Consider the following 20526-nt stretch of genomic DNA (forward strand, 5'->3'; position numbering starts at 1 on the left):
ATTTTAACACACATTTGTATGATGTTGTATTAATTTTTTTACTTATTTTTTTAATTTAAGTTTTTCAAATTCTTAAGGATTTATTTAAAAATAAAAAAAAGTATGCTACCAGTTTCTTCGCATAAAATGCCTTGACAACACAGGAAAGCAAAAAGCTTATATCACAAATTTGTAGGCCTGCCTTCAAATCCACTTTTAACGCTTGACTTTGTGTTTTTTTTTTTTTTTTGGTCAAAAATGTTTTCAATTTCGTTTTGCACACTTCGCATACTTACACTTGCAGTTGTTGTTTCTTTAACCGTCTGTTGGACAGACGGAGAGTTACAAATTAACGGTACATGTACGTTCAACGTATATCGAATGTGTTTATGTGCAGACGGCGGTTATTTCATAATTTTTATGCACCAATTAACATTGCAACAATAAATATTGTTTGTTTCAATAATTTTTTTGTTGTTTTGGTTGGTTTTTCAAATTTTGTTGTTGGTGGTTAATAAGTTTGTTAATAATTGTAGTACATAGGTGAGGTGGTAGAATTCAAATTTTGTTCGACATTTGGTGAGGACAATACACACATATTGATTCAAATTTGTTTGGTTAAGTTTTGGTTATTTGTTTTTGTAAATATTTTTTTTTTTAGGTGAAAGCGCAAAAAAGTGAGAAAAAAGAAGAATTTTGTTTTAGAGCTTGGTAATATAGTTCATAGTTACGAATTCAAATTAGTAATCGGTAAAATAATTCATATACACACACATACATATATATACAGTGTGCTATATATGTATGTGTATGTAGTATAGTAGAAGCAGCTAAAACTGTGATACGAGAATTTGGCGGAAAATAATAAAGCTTTTGTGTCGAAAAACACAACTAACTACGATGTGTCTAGTAGTGACTGGTGGCGTAGCTACGAATAATTGTGAGCCGAAAGCTCGAGTGGCATACAGTACCTGCGAGAAGTTGGGCACGCTGACCGTCTTGCGCATCGATAGCGGCTGACCGTGCGCAGTCTCCAATTCTTTGACGGCGACGCTTTGGCGCAAGCGATCGAGCGTCAATATGCTCTCCACGGCGGAAACGCCACGCGTGTATTTTTCTAAGCACAAAAAAAAATATATTTAATTAATATATAGCATAACCACAACAAACGACCACTCACCGATGTATGTTTCGCCATCGCTTGCGGAGCAATCATCACCGCTGGCGGCCAATTGAGCCAAGGATTCGCGGTCCTCGAGTTCTTCGGATGCTTTTGGTATGTTGGAGACCACTTCGTAGGTGACGCCCGTCTGCAGTATGGCATTCTCGCCGCGTACCAAACGAAACTTTTTCAAGCGATCGGTAATGCTTGGACCTTTCTTTATGTTTATGCTAATGCGTTTGCGCAACACCAAATCCATGGGTGCTGGATGTGAGAGCCGTACAGTGGTGCGCAGGATCAGGTAGACGCGCTCATTCGCTTCGGTAACACGATTCAATGCCTGACTGTCGTGCATGGACGAGTCCCAACTGGCAATCGAGCAGACATCCTTTTCGAGGTGTTGTAGTATTTGTAGCGTGTAGAATTTGTGTCCATGCTCTTTGGAGAGTATCGAATTTTGACCGGCAACAGAGAATTCGTCATTGGTATTTTGCGCCGACATATCGTCGGCATTTAGATCGAGAAACAAGACGGGCACGTGCGGTTCCATGCCGGCTGGTGGTTCCCAAGAGGCTGGCGCGCCCGGTATGCCAGAACCGGGTGCGGGCACCAAAACGGCATTGCGTTCCTCGGTCAAGGAGACCCACTGGTGTACCAAACTCAACTCACGTTCACGTTCCTCCTCGGTCTTTTCCTCCTTCTTGATTAGTTTCTGTATTTGCTGATCGAGGTAGGAGCGTCGGCGGCCGAGCGCTTCACTCCAACGCTCACGCAGCACGGTGAGATCTTCTTCTTGATACGAGTCGAGTGGTCGCTGTAGACGTGAACGCACACTTATGCTACCGATTGCAATATTTACTATGGACTGACAGATGATCGGCAAGGTGCCGGAATTTTGTACCGGTTTGACGCGTACATTTACGCGCCGCTGTTGGCCCTGACGCAACTGATAGATGCCACCGGTGAGCACTTCGGTGCGATTTGTCACCTCCACCGGTGAGTATTCACCATTGTCATTCAGTTCGTGTATTTCCACCCACAATTCGATCTTACGCGACAATTCCGCCCAGCGGTCGACTAGCGAACGCGCCTTAGCCTGCTGTTGCTCCACCTCCCAGCCTTTGGTCTTGGAGAAACCGGCACTGCGGTGACCCCAAACCTCAACCGATAACGCACCCTCAATACAGTGCTCTAGGAATTCCTCATTTATGGCGACGGTGAAGTCCTTGGTGTGCTCAAATTTAAAGACTTTATTCTGATCGTGTGAGGGCGCTTCGGCATTGATCACTGGCACCACCGTCTCTTGGTGGCCCCAGAAGGTGTACTGGCAGAAAACGAAGTTGGATAGCGAAAGCGGCAAGCCGGTGGCGCTCTTGATTGAGACACGGCAAGTGATTTGATTGGACATTGGATCGACAGGATCGTCGTATTCGTCGCGTGAATCGGTCGAAGACTCGGAAATCGATTCGCACATGCGATCCTGTGGCATTTGACCGGCAATGCGTTGTACCTCGACCTGAAGTCGGCCAGCAACTTCACCTTGTTGACTTATGATGGGCGTATGATAGTCCAGCTTAACATCGTGGAAGAGTACCTCTAGGAATATATTGGCGACACCGATCAGATTGTGATTCTCCTGCGATTCGTAGAACGGATCCAACGATTTGGAGTTTTCACTCTCCTGTAAATGCAGCAGAAGTTAGTAAAGGGCTTCAATAAATTTGTAGTTGTAGTGGAAAGAATAGGGGTATGCAAAGGAGAGAGAGAGAGAGAGAGAGAGTATTTGGTAGGCATATTCATGTGGAAGAGTATGTAGTAAGTAACAATTACCTCATCGCTATCTTCATCGTCGGAGTATGTTTCAACGACAGGCTTTATTATTTATTTAGTTAGTTTTTTCGAGCAGTGTGTTTGAGCGAATGGCAATGGGTTAGTTAAAATGGAGAAATGCAGAAATGGAACAGCATTGTTAGCATACATACATACAAACTGGCTTATTTATTTATAAAAGCTTTGAAAGCGTATAAATGAAATGATATGCTTGGAGTGTGGCGAACTTACCAAGCCATTCAAAAGGCGCTCCTTGTGCTCCTGATACATTTCTCGCATGTCAATCAGCTTGTTCTCCAACTTTTCCATGGTCCAAATTTGACTGCCGGAATTCGTGCGCTTCACCAAAATGGCTGGTTCGCTGACGAAAGCGCCGCGCTGTAAAGCAAAAATAAATGCAAAGGAAACATATAAATAGTTGTTGGTGAGAATTAAAGAATATACGTACAATATATACATACATATAAACTAGTAGTAATAAAAAAATAAAAACAACGTTAACTTCGGTTACACTGAAGCTAAGAAAACAGTGTGCATACAAGAACTTTATCAGAACAATATGTTCAGAGATTGTAGACTTTCCTTGGACAATATACCATATCAAATTACGTATAGACATCTCGTGAAATAAAAAACTTTTCCATATGGGAACTTGATTTTCACTCTTCTGTGTAAGCAGTTACAGTCGTAGGCCTATACTCAATTCCCACTCTTGCGTCCCTGACGCGCATCCTGAAAACGTGAGAAACCCTTGTGTAAGATGCGATAGCTAACCCATGTGGAACCTGCGGTCACGGCTAAAAGAGAGGAAACTTTAGCGAGCCACTCCGAAATATGCGGTTTAAGGGTTCGCTGAAGTCTAATTGTAATGTCTGTTCATCAGAGTTGCGTCTGCGAGCGAGCGTCGGCCTTAAAACAAGCGGCTCACTATGTAATGTGTACAAAACTTTATACTACTCGCCGTAGAGGTTATGCGTTGGCTTTGGGACCCGCCACGCAGTAACCACCCCAAATGAAAAGCAGACAACAGCTTCGGATGAAAGACTCCACTTTTGAAAACGAGCAAAGTAAACGTAATATGGACTATGATTTAAGGTCATGCACCTGCAATGCCGATACCTAAATTGGAAAGACAAGGACGGAGACGAGTAGGTCCTTGTGACATTCATGGTGGGAGAAAGACTCAGTCGTCGAATCCCAACAGTCATTCCGGCGGATGGGAATCGGGAAGAACCTCTCCGAGCCGTTTGATACCAAACGAGGTTTCAAACAAGGGGACTCCCTATCGTAGCTTCACTCTTGCCAACATGTGCTACTTTTGACTAGTAGTAGTAGTAGGGAAATAATAATATATATTGTATGTAAATGCAAGCTCCTTGATACATTAAATATTTTTCGGCATATAATGTTTAATGATGAAAAAAGTTTTTGCAAAAGCCTCTAACCTACTATTAAAATTTCAGCTTATAAATTCTACACTTACCCGCCGATTTGGACTTAGATTGGCCGGCGGTATTTGTAAAGTAACTGAGAATTTTGTCTTCTTCTCCATCTCCTCGGCGAGGAAGTTGGCCTCCTGCACCAAAGCATTGGCGCGCATAATATCGTTTTTCAATTGGCCCAGCGAACGCCTGAACATCTCATCACGCTCCTAAAAATACAAATTACCATGTAAATATTTATGTATGTTTATACTTTTTGAAAGTAATGTGTAATAGCTGTTAATGAATCCAAAATAAATAACGGCATAACGGTACATACCTGTGCCCACTTTTCAACGCGCATTTGCGATGTGGGTGTGTTCGGTGTAATCTTACCCAAACGCAAAGGATCGTATGGTGTATACGGGGCGTAGGGGGTGCTGGGCGATAGGGTGTTACGCAACTGCTGAAACTGGCGCTCATACTCCTACGAATGGGCGTGTAAATAAAATAATATTTTAACGGCGCACACAATTTTTGGTTTGCTCTCACCTGTCGCTGCTTCTCCAGTGCCACTTGCTTGTCTTCCTCGTGCTGCCGCTCGAGCCGCGCGATGGCCGTTTGTATGGGATCATTGCTCAGTTCGTTTTGCATTATCTCATCGCGCGCAAAATTATAATCGATCAGCTGTGCTGGGGTTTGTGGTTCCGAGATCATGTTGGCATTGGCGCTCTTCGGACAATTAACACGGAAGAAATGATGATTACCCCAGAGTATGCGATCGCCATTGTGCAGTGGAATCTTCTCCAGCACCGCCGAACCATTCACGAAGCAACGGGCACCCTGTATGGGTTCCATAAAGAGGCCACCGTCTTCGATGACAATGACACAGTGTTCAGGTTGTATACCAAGGCCGGATAGTTGTATGTCTGGTTGTTGGCCGGAAATGCTATGACCACCGATTAGGGTGCGTTCCTGCACACAAAAGGAATAAGTACAAAATTTCAAAAACTGGCAAAGACTATATCAAAGAACATGCGCCAAATATTTAAGTTGAGATTATCGGCTGCAACAACAGCTAAACCAAAAGGTCGGTTCTAAGTAACCGGAATGGATCCCGATTTTTATCTTGCCAAGATTATCAACTCGGCTCGATTTCTCGAATTTCAGAAATGGCTTCGAATACTACAACCACAACAGGGCACCAACTGTAGATTACATAAAGGAAATACTGGAACAATATACGAGTATAACCAAAATCTAATTGGTGGACAGTAATATCTGTTGTTTTTGTTGTAGCGCAGAATTTGGCCTAGTAGACAGACCTTGGTCGAATAAAAATCCGGGTCCGTTTCGAGAATGCTCCGAAACGTACCGTAGATGCAAATCTACGCACGCAAAGAACTCTGAGTACGTTTCGGTTATGCGAACACGATTGTCGGCCCGATTGAAAGGGACATGACAAAATTTAAAAAATAACTGTTACGACTTATAATGCTCATCTAAGTTCATATCGTGGCAAACCGAATTAACAACAAAAATTACACCAACACTGCCAACACTAACCTTTAAATAGTAAACCAACAACTCATTCAGGGACGGATCAGCATTCAAATTGACTAAATAATATTTGTTCTTCTCCACTTTAATTCCGCTCGCCTGCACGCTAATGCCCATCTTTTCGAGCGCCTGCTGACGTTCGTTTTGTATGCGTTCGGTTTTCACCAGCTTCTCCTCCCACGTTTGTGAGATTTGCTTCATCAGATTCTCACTTTCTGCGAGCTTGTCGTGTATATCGACGCGTTGTACATCGCCCACTGGCGAGCCGGTCGCATGTTTCAGCATATTACGTAACGCCTCCACTTCCAGGCGCAATTCGCGTATGATGCGCGCATTCGGATCCTCATTGACGACAGCATGATTGACAATACGCTTGGCACGATCGGCATAGCGCAGCGTCGAGAGCGTTTCTTCGTAATTATCGGCCGATGGTGATATTGTGGCAACCATAACGGTTTTTGAATTACCACCCAAATTGTCCTTTAGCAGCCATGTGAGTACGGAGTCGCGATATGGTACGAATTTGTCGTTGCCACTCTTTTTGCCATTCGATTGATCGGCCAGCTTCGAAATAACCAAACCCAGGGTGGTGAGTGATCTGGGAAAAATGTAAATTAAAGTTATGAAAAAGTAGAAAATATAAGGTTTTTAATCACTAAAATAAGCTTTCCAATACATATTGCACTCCTACGCCCCAAACACAGAGACACAAACTCACTTATTTATGTTGGAGCCCTCCTTGAGTCGATCGCCAACAGCACCAGTCTTCACAGCGCGTTCGGAACCAGCCAAATCCACCAACGACATTCGTGACACCTTCTCACCGCTCACACCGGTCGCCTGATCTGTCAGTATTTGTGTGAGCACCACCGAGAAAACAGCATGCGAACGTGACGATTCCGCATTCATATTCGTTGCGGCGACAGTACGCGATTTATTGCCTTCGGTCATGAGATTATCAATATCCTTGTATGAGGAGACCGCCAGCTGCGACAGACCATCCACATATGGACCCAACACATTGTGTTCACGCACCTTGAGTGATTGTTTATTTGGTTTTGGATCGAGCAGATCGTGTACTTTCTCATTGTAGATCTCCATGTAGGACACCTCGACCTTATACATGAGATCCTGTGTCGTTTTATTGGCTATGGCTGAGAAGAGCTCATCGCAGAGGCGTGGTATGATGCCTTTGGACTCAAGCGAACCCATCATTGTGTATGATTTACCGGAGCCTATGATGAAGGGATGGAAAATAAAACAACAAATAAAGAAAATTTTCAAAATGTTTGAAAGTAAATAAGTGTGGGTGTGAGTGTGTGTGTACTTACCTGTTTGGCCATAGGCGAATATGCAGGCATTGTAGCCTTGGAATGCATTATAGAGTATATCACGTCCCACACAATCGAAGACGGACTCCTGTGAGGCGAAATTCTGGTCTTCGGGATTTAACGAATAGAAGCAGTGATCGAATGCAAATGTCTTGGGTGGTTTTCTGCAACAATTAAAAAATATATAAATATAATTTATCCGAAAAAAGAGAAAGCGTGTACAAGCGCAAAGCAAGCAGCGACAATTTTCGCAATAAATATGGTCAAATAGGCTTAGTTATGCAAGGGAGCACGTGCGCGACCATTAAATCAGAGACAGACATTACCATTATGTGCTGCAAGTGGTGTATGCCCTGCAGGGAAATTTTAAGCAGTTTCGAATATGATGCGTAAGTCGTCGAATTTCAGTAGCAGCGAGTAAAATATGGTATAACGGTACTGTATAGGTTTCTTGACATAGTTGTTCAGTCGAAGGCATATGCAAATCGTGCTTGAAAATACTCTTATATCTTGAATTTGATTCATCCATATTTATCTGTCTTTGAAGACGTGTCTTCTCTGAACGTGTCTCTACCGTACTTTGGGTTCGTCACCCGGTGTCGCATTAGTAGGTTGAAGCGAACTCCAGACTTCCTGTGATACCAGAAGTAAGTTTCCTGTCAGAATTCGTAACCGAAACTACTAACAGTTGGCCTTCACGTGCAAACATACCACACGATCCTAACTGTTCGGCATTCCAACTAGTGGATCCAGCCATACAACAATGACACACTGAAATACCATCTTATATATGCAACAGCACGATGTAAGACAATCAGCTCTAAAGGGGATGCACCTGATAAAACCTGCATCACATCCGAGACCGGCATCGATAATTCCATATTGCAATAGGGGAAAAAGGGCGGCTCCACTCCAATCATCGCACTTAACGCCATCTTGCACATAGTTCCCGTGGACATCATCGGAAGATCTGCGGCGGCGAAAGTGGCTATTAGATTCAGAGAATCTGGGGATCCGTGTCTGAACACTCAGAAAATCTCACATTATCATATAGGATCACTTGGATCAAACCCAACTCTGGCGGCTACTTCTCTGTCCATATACCGGCAAGGGAGTTGTGGGTAGGAAGAAGCCGTTGGAAGAGAAGGGCAGTGACCTGCTTGACGGATGAGTCAAACCTTGTGGGGAAGGTTGGTGGAGAGGCTTACTGTCAGGAGTTCTATATCAACTCTAGCTTCAGACTTCCTGACTATTGCATTGTTTTCCAAGCCGAGATTGAAGCTATTAAGGTAGCAGTAGTTTTACTGGTCCGGAATGCAGCCACCTTCAGAGTAGTGACCATCCACTCAGATAGCAGGGCAACGATACTAGTCATGTACTCATTAAGAGTGCGTTCAGGATCAGGTCAAGGACTGCCTAACCTCGCTATCAATAGGATATGGATCGGATGTATGGTGCCTGGGTACCAGGCCACAGCGAAATGGCAAGATATTGTAAAGCTGATGAGCTAGTAAGGAAAGGGAGGGTGTCGGTGCTCCCGTATCCTCTCGTGTTCTACTATTAGATAGCTGGGTTTCGTGAGAGCTTGGCCAGCGTTGAGCCACCATCGGTACTTGCGCTGTCGCAAAAGCCTTTTGGCCCAAGATTGATCGCAAGAGATCTAGCGATCTCTTTGACCTCAGTAAGGCTTTGAACAGGCCATTGCCCTACTGGCGTCCATGCTTTAAAGGCTGGGAATCGCACCAGTTGCCATCTGCAAAAACTGTATGGAAGAAGATGAGGTGAAAACCACTCAGTACTTCCTTCTTGACTATCCCACTTTTGAGTGGTCCAGACTTAAACATTTTGGAGTGCATGAAATGGATATTAAACGCTTGTTCAAATTTGTACTGGTTTTTAAGACTTTGGCTAGTTTATAGGATCGAAATCAGGAGTTCTTCTTTTTTACACCTGCAAAGGACTACATATAGCACTCCACGTGCGATTTTCCTAGGTCAGTCAGCTAACCTAACCTAGTCAAAAAAGTCTAGCCTATCCAAAATCTACATAGTTTCCTACGAGGTAGCTACTCAAATTTTCTACTAGATATATACTACTAGACATTTTATATACATATATAGAAACACATAACAATATTTATATACATAACTAAAAACTGCATAAAAACCTCGCTTACCTCTCCAATTTGTCCAGCGAAGGCGGATTTTGCAGAATTGTCTGCTGTTTTTCCATCTCCACGATGCATTTTGTGCCCAACTCGATTTCTGCAAATAAAAGAAGACAACATGAATTTCAATCGTTATGCAGAATATTGAATTTTATATGTCGTTTAGTGGACGCTTTAATGGCTTGCTCTTAGTTGCTGCGGAAATGAGGATGATTCATCGATAAGTATATAAAAATAAGTTATTTATGTTATCCTAGTCGTAACCTAGTGCATGCGCCGGCATTATATGTATATGTATGTATGTATATCAAATAAAATAKTGATCGTAAACGGGCACTTGTGATAAAAAAGATTATCTAATAATAATAAGGAAAGCCAAGTTGCTTAAATGAGCTTATTAATAAGAAATTTTTATGTAGCTATAATTCGACTATTAAATGAAAGCGACGACTACTATGAGAGCACATTTCTAGACGCTAAGCATAAGCATATATATGTCTTTTATGGCATTAACTTGATGAGAATCACAAAAGTGTCGCACTTGTCTGTAATTAAATTACTTTTTTACAAATTAATACGGTCGGAGTGGGAGATAAAGTAAGTATCAAAGCATTAATTAAAATTTTTATGCGATAAAAAATAAGAAAGTTTATATGTTTCGAAGTGATAGCCAACTCGCTCGTCAATTTTTGTTCTGTAAGGGAGCAATATCGTATCACACTATCAGTTTAAAATAAATTTAGTTGAATTTGTGACCTTGCAAGGGCTATATTCTCTTACATCTCTTATTGTACCCAAAGTTAATCATTGTCAGTTTCCGACGATATTTCAACAACAAAGATTCTAAAGTATTTAAGGTAGATTGGTCTGTTAGCTATGCGTAGACCAATTTTGATCTTTAGTAATGCCATCTGCAGGCGTATGCTGCCACACCAGACTGTAAACAGTGTCTATCCAAATCATGTTTCTACGATTTCTTCAATCAATAGTGAGCAGTATATTTTTGATCTACCGCTTTGCATACGACTTGTGGAGTTTTGCAGCCTGATAGATCATTCTATAGAATTTTAACATATCCTGTCGCATACTGCTCTCCAGATCGTCGTAACGACAATGCATGGGTTATCAAATGTCGGTTACATTATCGGTTGAGCACTCTTGGCAATCTCGTCTACTAAGTCATTGCCAGCGCTGCCTTTCTGACCTGACATCCAGTAGAAGTGAAGTCATTTGTTTCTGGCAACACTCGTCACTGCTTCCCAAGACATTTCTGGGCGATATGCGAACGAGTTTACTTTCTTGATCGCTGCTTGGCTGACTATGTAGATGTTGATTCTGCAGGTGCATTAGAGGTTGACTCCACAGTTTCCCCAATAGTAAGGACCTTTGCTTGAAATATACTGCAATGGGCAGGAAGTATAAAAGCCTAACTTCTATCTAACTCTGGACAGTATATCCTCACGCCAACTGCGTAGGCATTTTTTGAGTCATTCTTTGTCTATGTTCGGAGTAACCTTCTTTAACATTTGAAAAGTGGGATCATTACACACCCAGCTATACCCGAGGTTCCTTACGTAAATTCTCATCCAGCCAGTAGTTGTCCCGCCGATTTTGCTGCGCAGTTTTCAGCGAAGGAGTCTATAGGTGGCAGGTTCAGCATTAGTTCGGATTTTTCATCCTGTCAAGGACTATCAATTCGGCAGAATTATACCGTTTCAACAAAAGAGGGTGAAAGTCTCCAGGTTGTGCCAATCATCTGCCTACGCAGTGCTGTCCCTTCTCACTCTTCTTCCACAATAGTTTGCTGTCCAAGAATACCGCAAGGTACTTGATGCGATTCATGAGCGAGAATTGTGTCCCAACTCCATCGGAGGTATTTAGTACTTTTAGAAATTCTGTTCCGAAGAGCTTAATAAACATTTCTCTGGAAGAAATGATATCTTTAAAGTCTTTGCAGATGTGTACTTTTTATGCAATTAAAAAAATTATATATTTAATGTTAGACTTTGTAAATTTAACGTTAGTTTAGTTATCGTTTGAACAACTTCCAACATTAGTCCTCTTAAATGTGTCAACATAAATAAAGCGAAAGCGTGACAAAGTTCCTAAGAGAACTCCTTTTATATCCATGCAAAAAAGTTTAGAACATTGCATAATAAATCCTGCATAAATTATTCTGCAAAAGAAGCACAATCTTCTTATCATACGAACACACTGAGCTGCTGCATGCATGCTTGTTCCACGTCTCGTGCATACGAAATTGAACATTCGCCTTCGCTCAGTCTGCAGCAGAATGGTGACCCGTGAAAGTGGAGCAACAGCATGTTGATAAAGCAAAATGCATTTGAATTGCATAAGTGGCATCTTTTGCTGCGATTTCGAGAAATTTAATTGATAATTAGAAATCTAGCTTAGTTGAAGTAGAAAAACGTGCGATAAGCAGAAAGCGAATAATAGAAATTTTAATTGGAATTATGTGCATAGATAGGGCAATTACATTAGTTGATATGAATTGATTTCATATTGAATAGCTTTGATAATATTTGTGATTGGATTACTAAAATTTCTAATATACAAATCGTTCGTTTGAGTTTGCTGGGTAGCCAGAAGTCACGCGAAGCTAAATTAGGTGAATACGGCGATTGCGGCCCGATATTGGTTGGAAATTTGACCAAAAACTCACAAAAAGTCAGTGCAGTATGCGACGGTGCATTACTGTGGTGCAAAAACCAAGAGTTGTCGGCCCATAATTCCGTTCTCTTTTTAGGGTTAGTTTCGCCGACGCATATACAATACAATATATAAATACAATGAATACTATATTCATTGTTGACAATTTGGCCGGTCGGAAGGAATTCGGAGTGCACCACAACTCGATAATCGAAGTAAAACATAACTTTGATTTTGAACTGCTGTGACGTGGATTTTTCGACTTCGGTTCATCCTTGACATGATATTCGGCCGATTAATTTACTGTTTCCAGGTCGTGACTATAGATTCAAGACTCATCGGAATTAATAAAACGTTGCATGACATTCTGGTAGTCGGAAAACATTGTTTCACAGACGTTAACGCGGCGCTGTTTTTCGAGAAAATCGAATGATTTTGGAACCAAACATGCTTTCACTTTTCTTAGGCCTAAATGATCTTTCGAAATGGTTTTCACTAATCCTTCCGATATTCCAAGGATGCCAGTAAGATCTCTGACTGTTAATCGTTGATTCTCAAGCATCATATTATAGTATGATATTAGGCATTGGTGTCCGTGACAGTCATAAAAACCGATAAAAAAAATATTTCGGCGAAAGGGTTTGTGCGTGAAATTTAATATTGAAAAAAAGTCTTACTATTTGTTGCCCACAGTAGTATTTAGCAATAAACGATGGGCGTTTATAGCGTAAGGTGAACCCTTTTGAACTGCTTAACGTTTTGGCGCTTCTACTCGAAGCATTTTGACATACGAGCGCAATTTTGTTGTTTACAGTAACTGAAAATATACATCTCGGTAAAAAAAACACGGCATTAAATTGCGAAAATTTCACGCGATTATTTTTGACATTTTTCGACGTTGATTATCTCAGCAATACGGCATCGATGAGCTTGAATAAATTTTTGGTCAAGAAGCTCCATCAAAGACCCGTGTTTATTGATCGTATGGTGAATTCAGTCGATCACTCTACGAGATTTCGTGAAGGTAGTTCAAAATCAGTTGTTGTTACGGAAACTATTGACGCTATGTGCAAACTGATATTACAAGACCCTCATGCGAGCTATCATGAGAGTGAGACAACTATAAGGATTAGTGAGACCAGGATACGTTTCAGTATATAAATTCCACTATCCATTTAAGCCTGGAGATCAAGAGTAGAATAACTCTTAGCAGGTAGACAATTGAGAAACCATTTGCTTTTTCAACGAACAACAATTGCGCTCCAAAAATCTCCCATTATTTCAGTTCGTTATACGTCGCAGACTCATGGACGAGACAAACTGTGATCAGAAATCACTTGGGGAATTCGATAGAACTGTTCTCTGCAAGGTCTTTTGAGTCGTCCGCGTGAGCGATGAGAATTGAAGAAGTTGGAACTGTAAACTGTATATGCTCTGAGGCGACATAGATATAGTTAAGGACATACAAATCCAACCAATGCGCTGATTGGGTCATGCAGTATGCACAGAAGATGATGTTTCGGAACAAACCGAAGTATGGGTGCCCACGCATCCAATGGAAAAACAAAGGATAGCGGCAACAGACGAAGTTTTGTATCCTCGGTCCACACCACACGCTTGTGGTGCCAAAGTAGAAGAGGGGAGAATAATTAGGTATTTTAGTTTAGTGTTGAGCATTTGAGAATAGCAAGTTCAATGTCTTTCCCATATTAATGGAAACTTTTTTCACTTCAGACCCAGCGTGCTGTTTTCGAAATTTCTGCATCAATAAGCGCTGCACAGATGCTTCTAAAAGGCCTAAAGATAGGTAACCATTGGAGGATTATAAATCGCCGATCTCACAGTACGATTATGAGAATTGTGTTTCAAGCTCTTGGGAGTAACGATCTCCTTTGGTTGAATTATAGATCTCATTAATGTTTTTTAGTACCAGCTTTCTTTAACAGAACTAGCGACAGCTGGGATTTTGTTGAAAGCTCCAATGACTACTGGTGTTTAGCTCTAAGTATTTTAATTATCCTTAAAACAAAAGACAGTATATACGTATGTTACAAATTTTGAACTCCGTTGCAGCCTCCAAATACAGTTTTAATTAATCATACGATTATATAATGTTTTCCCATTAATACGCTATTGCAGAGTGAATTTTAAAACCTTCTAATTCGAACAATTAGTGTAAACGTAAACTTGTCAAGGTTTTGTATGCAACAACAACAATACAAGCAATGTGTTAATTAACTTAGACTTCATTCAAAAAAATTAAATATATAAATATTATTTATTATTATAACGTAYTTCCTTTTCTAAGTATATACATGAATATTTATGAAGGGCAAAAATTAACAAACGCTGAAAAATTCGATTTCTCTGGCGTTCAGTGTTGATTAATTTCGCATTACACGCTCGTTTAATCGCGTTTTGCGCGAATTCGTATAGAGTTGGGCAAATATAAACAATGCTTGAGATAATACATTATATTCGCATTAAATATAACAAAATATTTCAATACTAAAAGAAGAACAAAGAGGGAAAAAATGCAACTGAAGTTCAATGTGCAGGCAAGATTGGGCCGAACTTAAATTTAGTCATGTGCTATCGCCGAAATGTAAATACTTATCTACGTGTAAATGAGCTTACTTGGTATAAAATATGTTGGTGTGCTTTTGGACTAGGCGATAGCTTCAACGCTCGCATTTACTTATAATTTTTAATATCAGAAAATTTGTTGAAAATATTTTTAATGCAGCCGGGAAGTGGGCAAAAAAATTATAAAACTTTTTATTTTAAATTTTGCTTGAAAACTCATTCGTCAAAAGTCCGTCGGTGATAATTGTTTATGCCGAGCAAGTGTTTTTGATAGGTACAAATTATTCAAAGAGGGTCGGGAACGCGTTTCGATGAACCACATCCAGAACAACCCTCAACATCAATTGTGGATCAACATGTCAATAAAATAAAGGATTTGGTTTGATTGTGCTGGAGAGTCAGCGATGAATAGTCAGAGATATTACTGGCATGTTGGAATATCTGAAGGATCAGTTAAAGCCATTTTCAGAGATCCTTTGGGCCTAAGAAAAGTGAAAGCATGATTGGTTGCAATTTATTTCGAAAATCAACTTTGCGCTAACGTCTGTAAAATAATGATTTTCGACAAGCAGAATGTCTTGAATCATATTAATATTGGCGATGACGACCAATCGGCCGAAAATCGTTTCGAAGGTGAGCCGAAGCCGAAAAACTACGTCAAAGCAAGTCAAAAATCAGGGTTATGTTGTTTCTTCGATTACCGAGATGTGGTGCAGTCCGAATTCCTTCCGACCAGCCAGACTGTAAATAAGGAATACTATTTGAGTTTTATGCGCCATTTGCGCGAATCTATTCGTAAAATGAGACCGGAATTATGGGCCGTCAACTCATTGTTTTTGCACCACAGTAATGTCTTCATGACTTTTTCGCCAAATTTTCAACCAATATCGTGCCGCTACCACCGAAATCGCCTGATTTAGCTCCGTATGCTATTTATGATGTCAATAATGAAGGCAGAGAGAATTAAGATAATTTTTGTTAATATTTTGTTGTTCGCTAAAATTTCCTAAAGGGTTGACAGGCGGAGATGGAATACCTCAAGTAGATGTGAGACGCCAAGCTTTTCACTCATACGATCTCGAAGGACGGCTGTTGTAGCTGTTGGCCTAATGCAAAGTCACAACTTACTGGCATCACAAGCAAGCCGAAAGGGACGATACATGCAGAAAGTGCATAGAAGTAGGCAAGAAAGAGACGTTGGAACACCTCCTCTGCTTGTGTCCAGTCTTATCAAAAAATAAGCAAAATTATATACATAGGAGCTTCGCAGTGCAAAGTACTGCATGAAGTATCAGAAGTTTGATGTTCTGCACGATGTCAACTTCAACTCTTATTAATAGACTTCTATCTGACAATCTGGCAGTGTAACCTGAACTAGCCAAATTGTGAAAAAAAAAAAAACGATTTTATTTTTTCAAATTTATAAACAAGAATATCTGAGAATAACTATAATTTCTCTACATTTGTGCCTGGAAGTCATTTTCAATTTTATGTCAATTTTGAAATTAATTGATTTCCAGTGAGAGGTGTTTCGGGTGACGGTGACAAGTATTGAGCGAAACAGTTATATAAAAGTACCTAAAATTCAATAAAAATATTTGGGTAGAGATACCTGAGAAAAAAATGATATCTTAGCTATAATACCACTCACAAGTACAAAATATTCCATTTCGAAATTGATTTCCATCAGTCAGTTTGCTAAAAGCTGCTTCACCAAGAAAAATTTGTAAATAAAATATTCGTCAATTCAAAAAAAAAAAAAAACAGATTTTTTTTAAATTTACTTAAAAATTGGTAAACAGTTGAATTATTGAATCCGTTAATTGTACTAAAAAAATTGCTTTTTATTGTTCGCGTCATAAAATGCGAAAAATATTGGAATGCAAGCTAAACCACACATACAAACAAAATTAATCTTTCGTATGTGTGTGTGTGTGTGTTGTGCGGCAATAAAGTTTATCAATAGTCAGTTTTTATGTCTGTCTGCACACACTGTGAGTTCATCGCAATGGCTTTGTTGTGCTTGTTGTTATTGCTGTTGTCAAGTTGAGCTGTTGCAATTGTTTCGTTTCATTTCGTTCGTTTAATATATAATACAAATATCATGCAGCGCACGCGGCATAAATTGACATTTGACCTTCTCAGTGTGTTGCTGCAACAATCAACCAAGCAACCAACACAAATAGCCAAACAGCAACGCAATAAATAAGTATTATAAATCACCGTTATTATTTCTACAATATTTTGTTTACTGCAATCGAATTTCAGCACTAAGTTGACGCAGTTTTTTATATTTACACTGCTGTCATATACTATACAATACTTATACATATGTATGTCTGGCATTATAATATTTTTTCGAAAAAGTTTGCTCGTAGTTGCCTACTGGGTATATGTTAGATTATTATATGCAGTACAATTATTTTAAAGAAGATTCTTGTCTATATAGTTGGAAATTGTACGGAGAATCGAGATGAGTTCCAAAGGCATCACTCTCAAATTCATCGGATCAAAATTGACCGAGATCGGTCCATCTTAAGTGACCGGGTCAACCGAATTGATCAACTGTCCAATAATCTAAGCGTATGACGTTCCACAAATGAGCCGAAAATAACATTCGCTGATGGCACTGGAGGCCACCCTGACTAGACTTATAAAAAGTATAGGGAAAATAAGATGAAGCGTTGGCCGTATTGGTTTATGGCCTATTTTGAAGGCGATAGTACAGATTTGCCTTGAAATATAGAAATATATGATGGGTCTCCAGAAAATATACATATGTAGTCACAATCTTCAAATAATAGATAGCATTTCGTTCCAGATTTGATGGAACTATGGGACAGAATCAATTAAGAAAGGGCTCATTTCAATCGATGCAATCATGAGAAGGCATGTTGCTGCTTGTATTACGCCTGGCTTTGATACTAAAGGACTCAGAAGAACAACGATGAGGGTCACTTTCACTAATTTCTGAAGAATTTATGCATTTTATTTTTTTTTACATATATATATCTGTATTAAAAAAAATTAGACCACTGTAGAAACCAAGCTAAGTACAAGTATAAATTCAAATTTCATGGACAACCAGCAGTCAAGCTTAGAATGCAAAAATAAATGGATGCCGACTTAATCGGTTAATGAGGTCATCTGGTAATATTACTTTCGATATGATCGATTGGAGGGAGACGCACTTAGTTCATAATTAGGCTCATTGATCTCTGGTGTGCTTAGCAAAATTTACCTTATCCAGCAACTCAGTGAATTTGGTTAAAAAAATGCGGATTATTTTCCACTTCAGCTGCCCAATGTCTTTTAAACTGGATCACTTGGAGCCGTGGAATATGTCCCGTCTCATCCGGCTGAAGGCTGAACATTCGCATATATTATGATCCATCAATACCCACACACCCAAACTAACTTTGTGGTATTCCTCGTGTTGCTTGAGATGAATATCTAGCGTCCATTGCTTCAATCAATCAATTTTAAAAGGAGATGAATGGTTCGGTGCAACTTAGAGGAATTGTGGCTCCAGCTACTTTTGGCCTGCTTATTTATCTTAACGGATGACCCAAGTAATTATGAAAATTAACTTTCTATAAATAATGTGGTTCGCACGCTTCGCTCAACTTATGGTCAAAGTAATCGGATTATTCTACTGAACGTCCAACAGGCAGTGAAGAAAATATAGCGCCGTAGCTGAGAGTGTACACGAAAACAGTGGAGAGTAGAGTCGGCGCCGGCCGCAACTTGAACTGATGTGTGGAAAGACTTGGCCCTATTTACGTCGGGAAATCGAAAGCATACACAATAGAGCTTGTGCAAGAACTGAAGCCGCTCGACCTTCCCAAGCGACATCGCTTCACTTCATGGGCTCTTGAAGAGTTCCAAGAAAATTCGACATTTTCGAGCCAAATTTTGTTCAGCGATGAGGCCCATTTCTGACTCAATGGGTATGTAAATAAGCTAAGTTGCCGCATTTGCGGTGAAAAGCAGTCTGAAGAGATTTAAGAACTGTTTTTTCATCCAGAAATGAAATCGGGTTGATGTGGCTTGTGGGCCGGTGGAATCATGGTACCTCTTCCTGTAGTGATATGTAAAGTCTAAAGTTTATGCGGACAATCCTGCTTCGATTTAGGCCTTGGAGCAAAGCATCACGTGTCATTCGCCATTTACCAGTCGAAATGCTCGAGCGAGCAATTGAAAATTTGATATGGAAATGGATCACTTTTTAGAATCTGATATATTGGGCGTGGCTATTTCTGTTTGAAACGAAAACTATTTTATGTAATCAAAAAGACGTCCATTAACGGGCGATAATATAAGACCTAAAGAGAGACAGACCACTCATTTAACCACTTTCTAGATGAAATTGTTTTTATATGACTCTCTCTCTCGCACCGTTATACCATTAAAAACAACTTTTAGTGTAATAAAACTGCAATCCCAATATATTAGCTATTGTGGGGGCTTATAGAAATACAATACAATATTATCAACTGTTGGTGTAATCTCCTTTTATAGTAAGCTCGACGCTGTAAAGTTTTTGGGGGATGGCTACGAAAGCGGAATATGTGCTATAAGAGCATATTGTACAGCCACTTAACGCAGCCGACTGATTAGCGCTTTGTCTCTCAATGCATTTGTCTAACCGTCTGCCTATTTCACTGCACCACTAATGATCCGATCCGCCGGCTTGTCTATCAGCTTGGAAGTGCAAGCGCATGTCAACTCACGAAGTCAACTAGGCGTTCTAACTGTGTGCTTGGCGTTTGCTTTCGCACTCTGTTTACGATGATATTTTTCACATGCACTTTTCACTATCTACATACATACATATGTGTTGGTGTGTATGGGTATATGCAGGGATATATTGTATATTGCCGCTGACACAATGGGGGAACCTTGAATTTGAAATATGAAACAGAAAACAAAAACAAAACAAAGCAAAGCGAATACAAATGCATAAATATTACAAATAAACAGATATACATATATGTATGTATGTAAGTGTATATATATGTATGAACGCACATAGGATAAGTAGASTCAAATTGATGTATTGAAGGTTGGCATGGCAAAGTTGTGAATTTTAGAGCACGAAACTACCGCATGTATGTACATATGTAGTATATGTAAATATCAATGTGCGTATGTGTATGTGTCTGTGTGCTTGATTTTTGATGAACGCTAACGCTTAATCAAATAACAATGTCGCGATGCGACACTTGGCTGTGGAATGCCGATATTGATTTCAGCCGCCGAAGCCGGAAGGCGGGGCGGTGTGCTGGCTCCCTTGCGAGTGTGATAATAGCCCTATTAGCGGTTGCATACTGTGCATATGTATGTATTATCAACAAATTGAACATATGTAGATATTTGTGTTTGTCGCCTTCATGGTGGCAAGTGCGAACGACTCCGCGCCGTGCCGCGACTTCATGATAAACTCTACCAAAACTGCTGACACGCGCAAATAACAACGGAAAAACGGTGGAATTCTAGCACCTTACCAGCGCATTCGTTGGATTTGTATGTGCTTATTTATATCTATGTCACCGCAGAGCTCATACAGTTCGTAATTCCATCTTCTTCAATACTCATCGCTCACTCGGACGGCTCCAAAGACCTTGCAAGGAACAGTTCTCTCGAATGCTCCATGTGCTTTCTCATCTCTATTCGACCACGAACATGCTTTTGCGCCGTATAATACGACGGAATTAATGATCACTTTCGTACTTCAAAAAGCGCACAACAAAGCGAATAGAGAACTGGCTAATCGAAGGCAGTCATTTGCGAACGGTCGATTTCCTCTGCGACCTAAAC

General features: G+C 40.2%; 1 protein-coding gene across 10 annotated transcripts in view; it reads right to left on the bottom strand.

Annotated features, from left to right (window-relative positions):
* Window positions 1-20526, bottom strand: part of LOC108965287 (kinesin-like protein KIF13B) — a 65542-nt gene that overhangs the window by 19024 nt on the left and 25992 nt on the right. For 7 of the 10 annotated variants that reach the window (XM_018927588.1, XM_018927593.1, XM_018927592.1 and 4 more), the window contains exons 3-13: window positions 9460-9547; window positions 7284-7447; window positions 6671-7187; window positions 5959-6550; window positions 4945-5367; window positions 4733-4879; window positions 4455-4622; window positions 3203-3349; window positions 2972-3013; window positions 1160-2822; window positions 951-1096 (exon numbers count right to left, since the gene is read on the bottom strand). In XM_018927588.1, the coding sequence (XP_018783133.1) occupies window positions 951-1096; window positions 1160-2822; window positions 2972-3013; window positions 3203-3349; window positions 4455-4622; window positions 4733-4879; window positions 4945-5367; window positions 5959-6550; window positions 6671-7187; window positions 7284-7447; window positions 9460-9547 (4097 nt within the window). The remainder of the gene's footprint in view (window positions 1-950; window positions 1097-1159; window positions 2823-2971; window positions 3014-3202; window positions 3350-4454; window positions 4623-4732; window positions 4880-4944; window positions 5368-5958; window positions 6551-6670; window positions 7188-7283; window positions 7448-9459; window positions 9548-20526) is intronic. The other 3 variants (XM_018927594.1, XM_018927595.1, XM_018927591.1) reach the window with 1 other exon arrangement.

Source organism: Bactrocera latifrons, unplaced genomic scaffold (genome assembly GCF_001853355.1).
Source record: "Bactrocera latifrons isolate USDA-ARS-PBARC rearing strain unplaced genomic scaffold, ASM185335v1 scaffold_138, whole genome shotgun sequence".
Classification (NCBI taxonomy): domain Eukaryota; kingdom Metazoa; phylum Arthropoda; class Insecta; order Diptera; family Tephritidae; genus Bactrocera; species Bactrocera latifrons.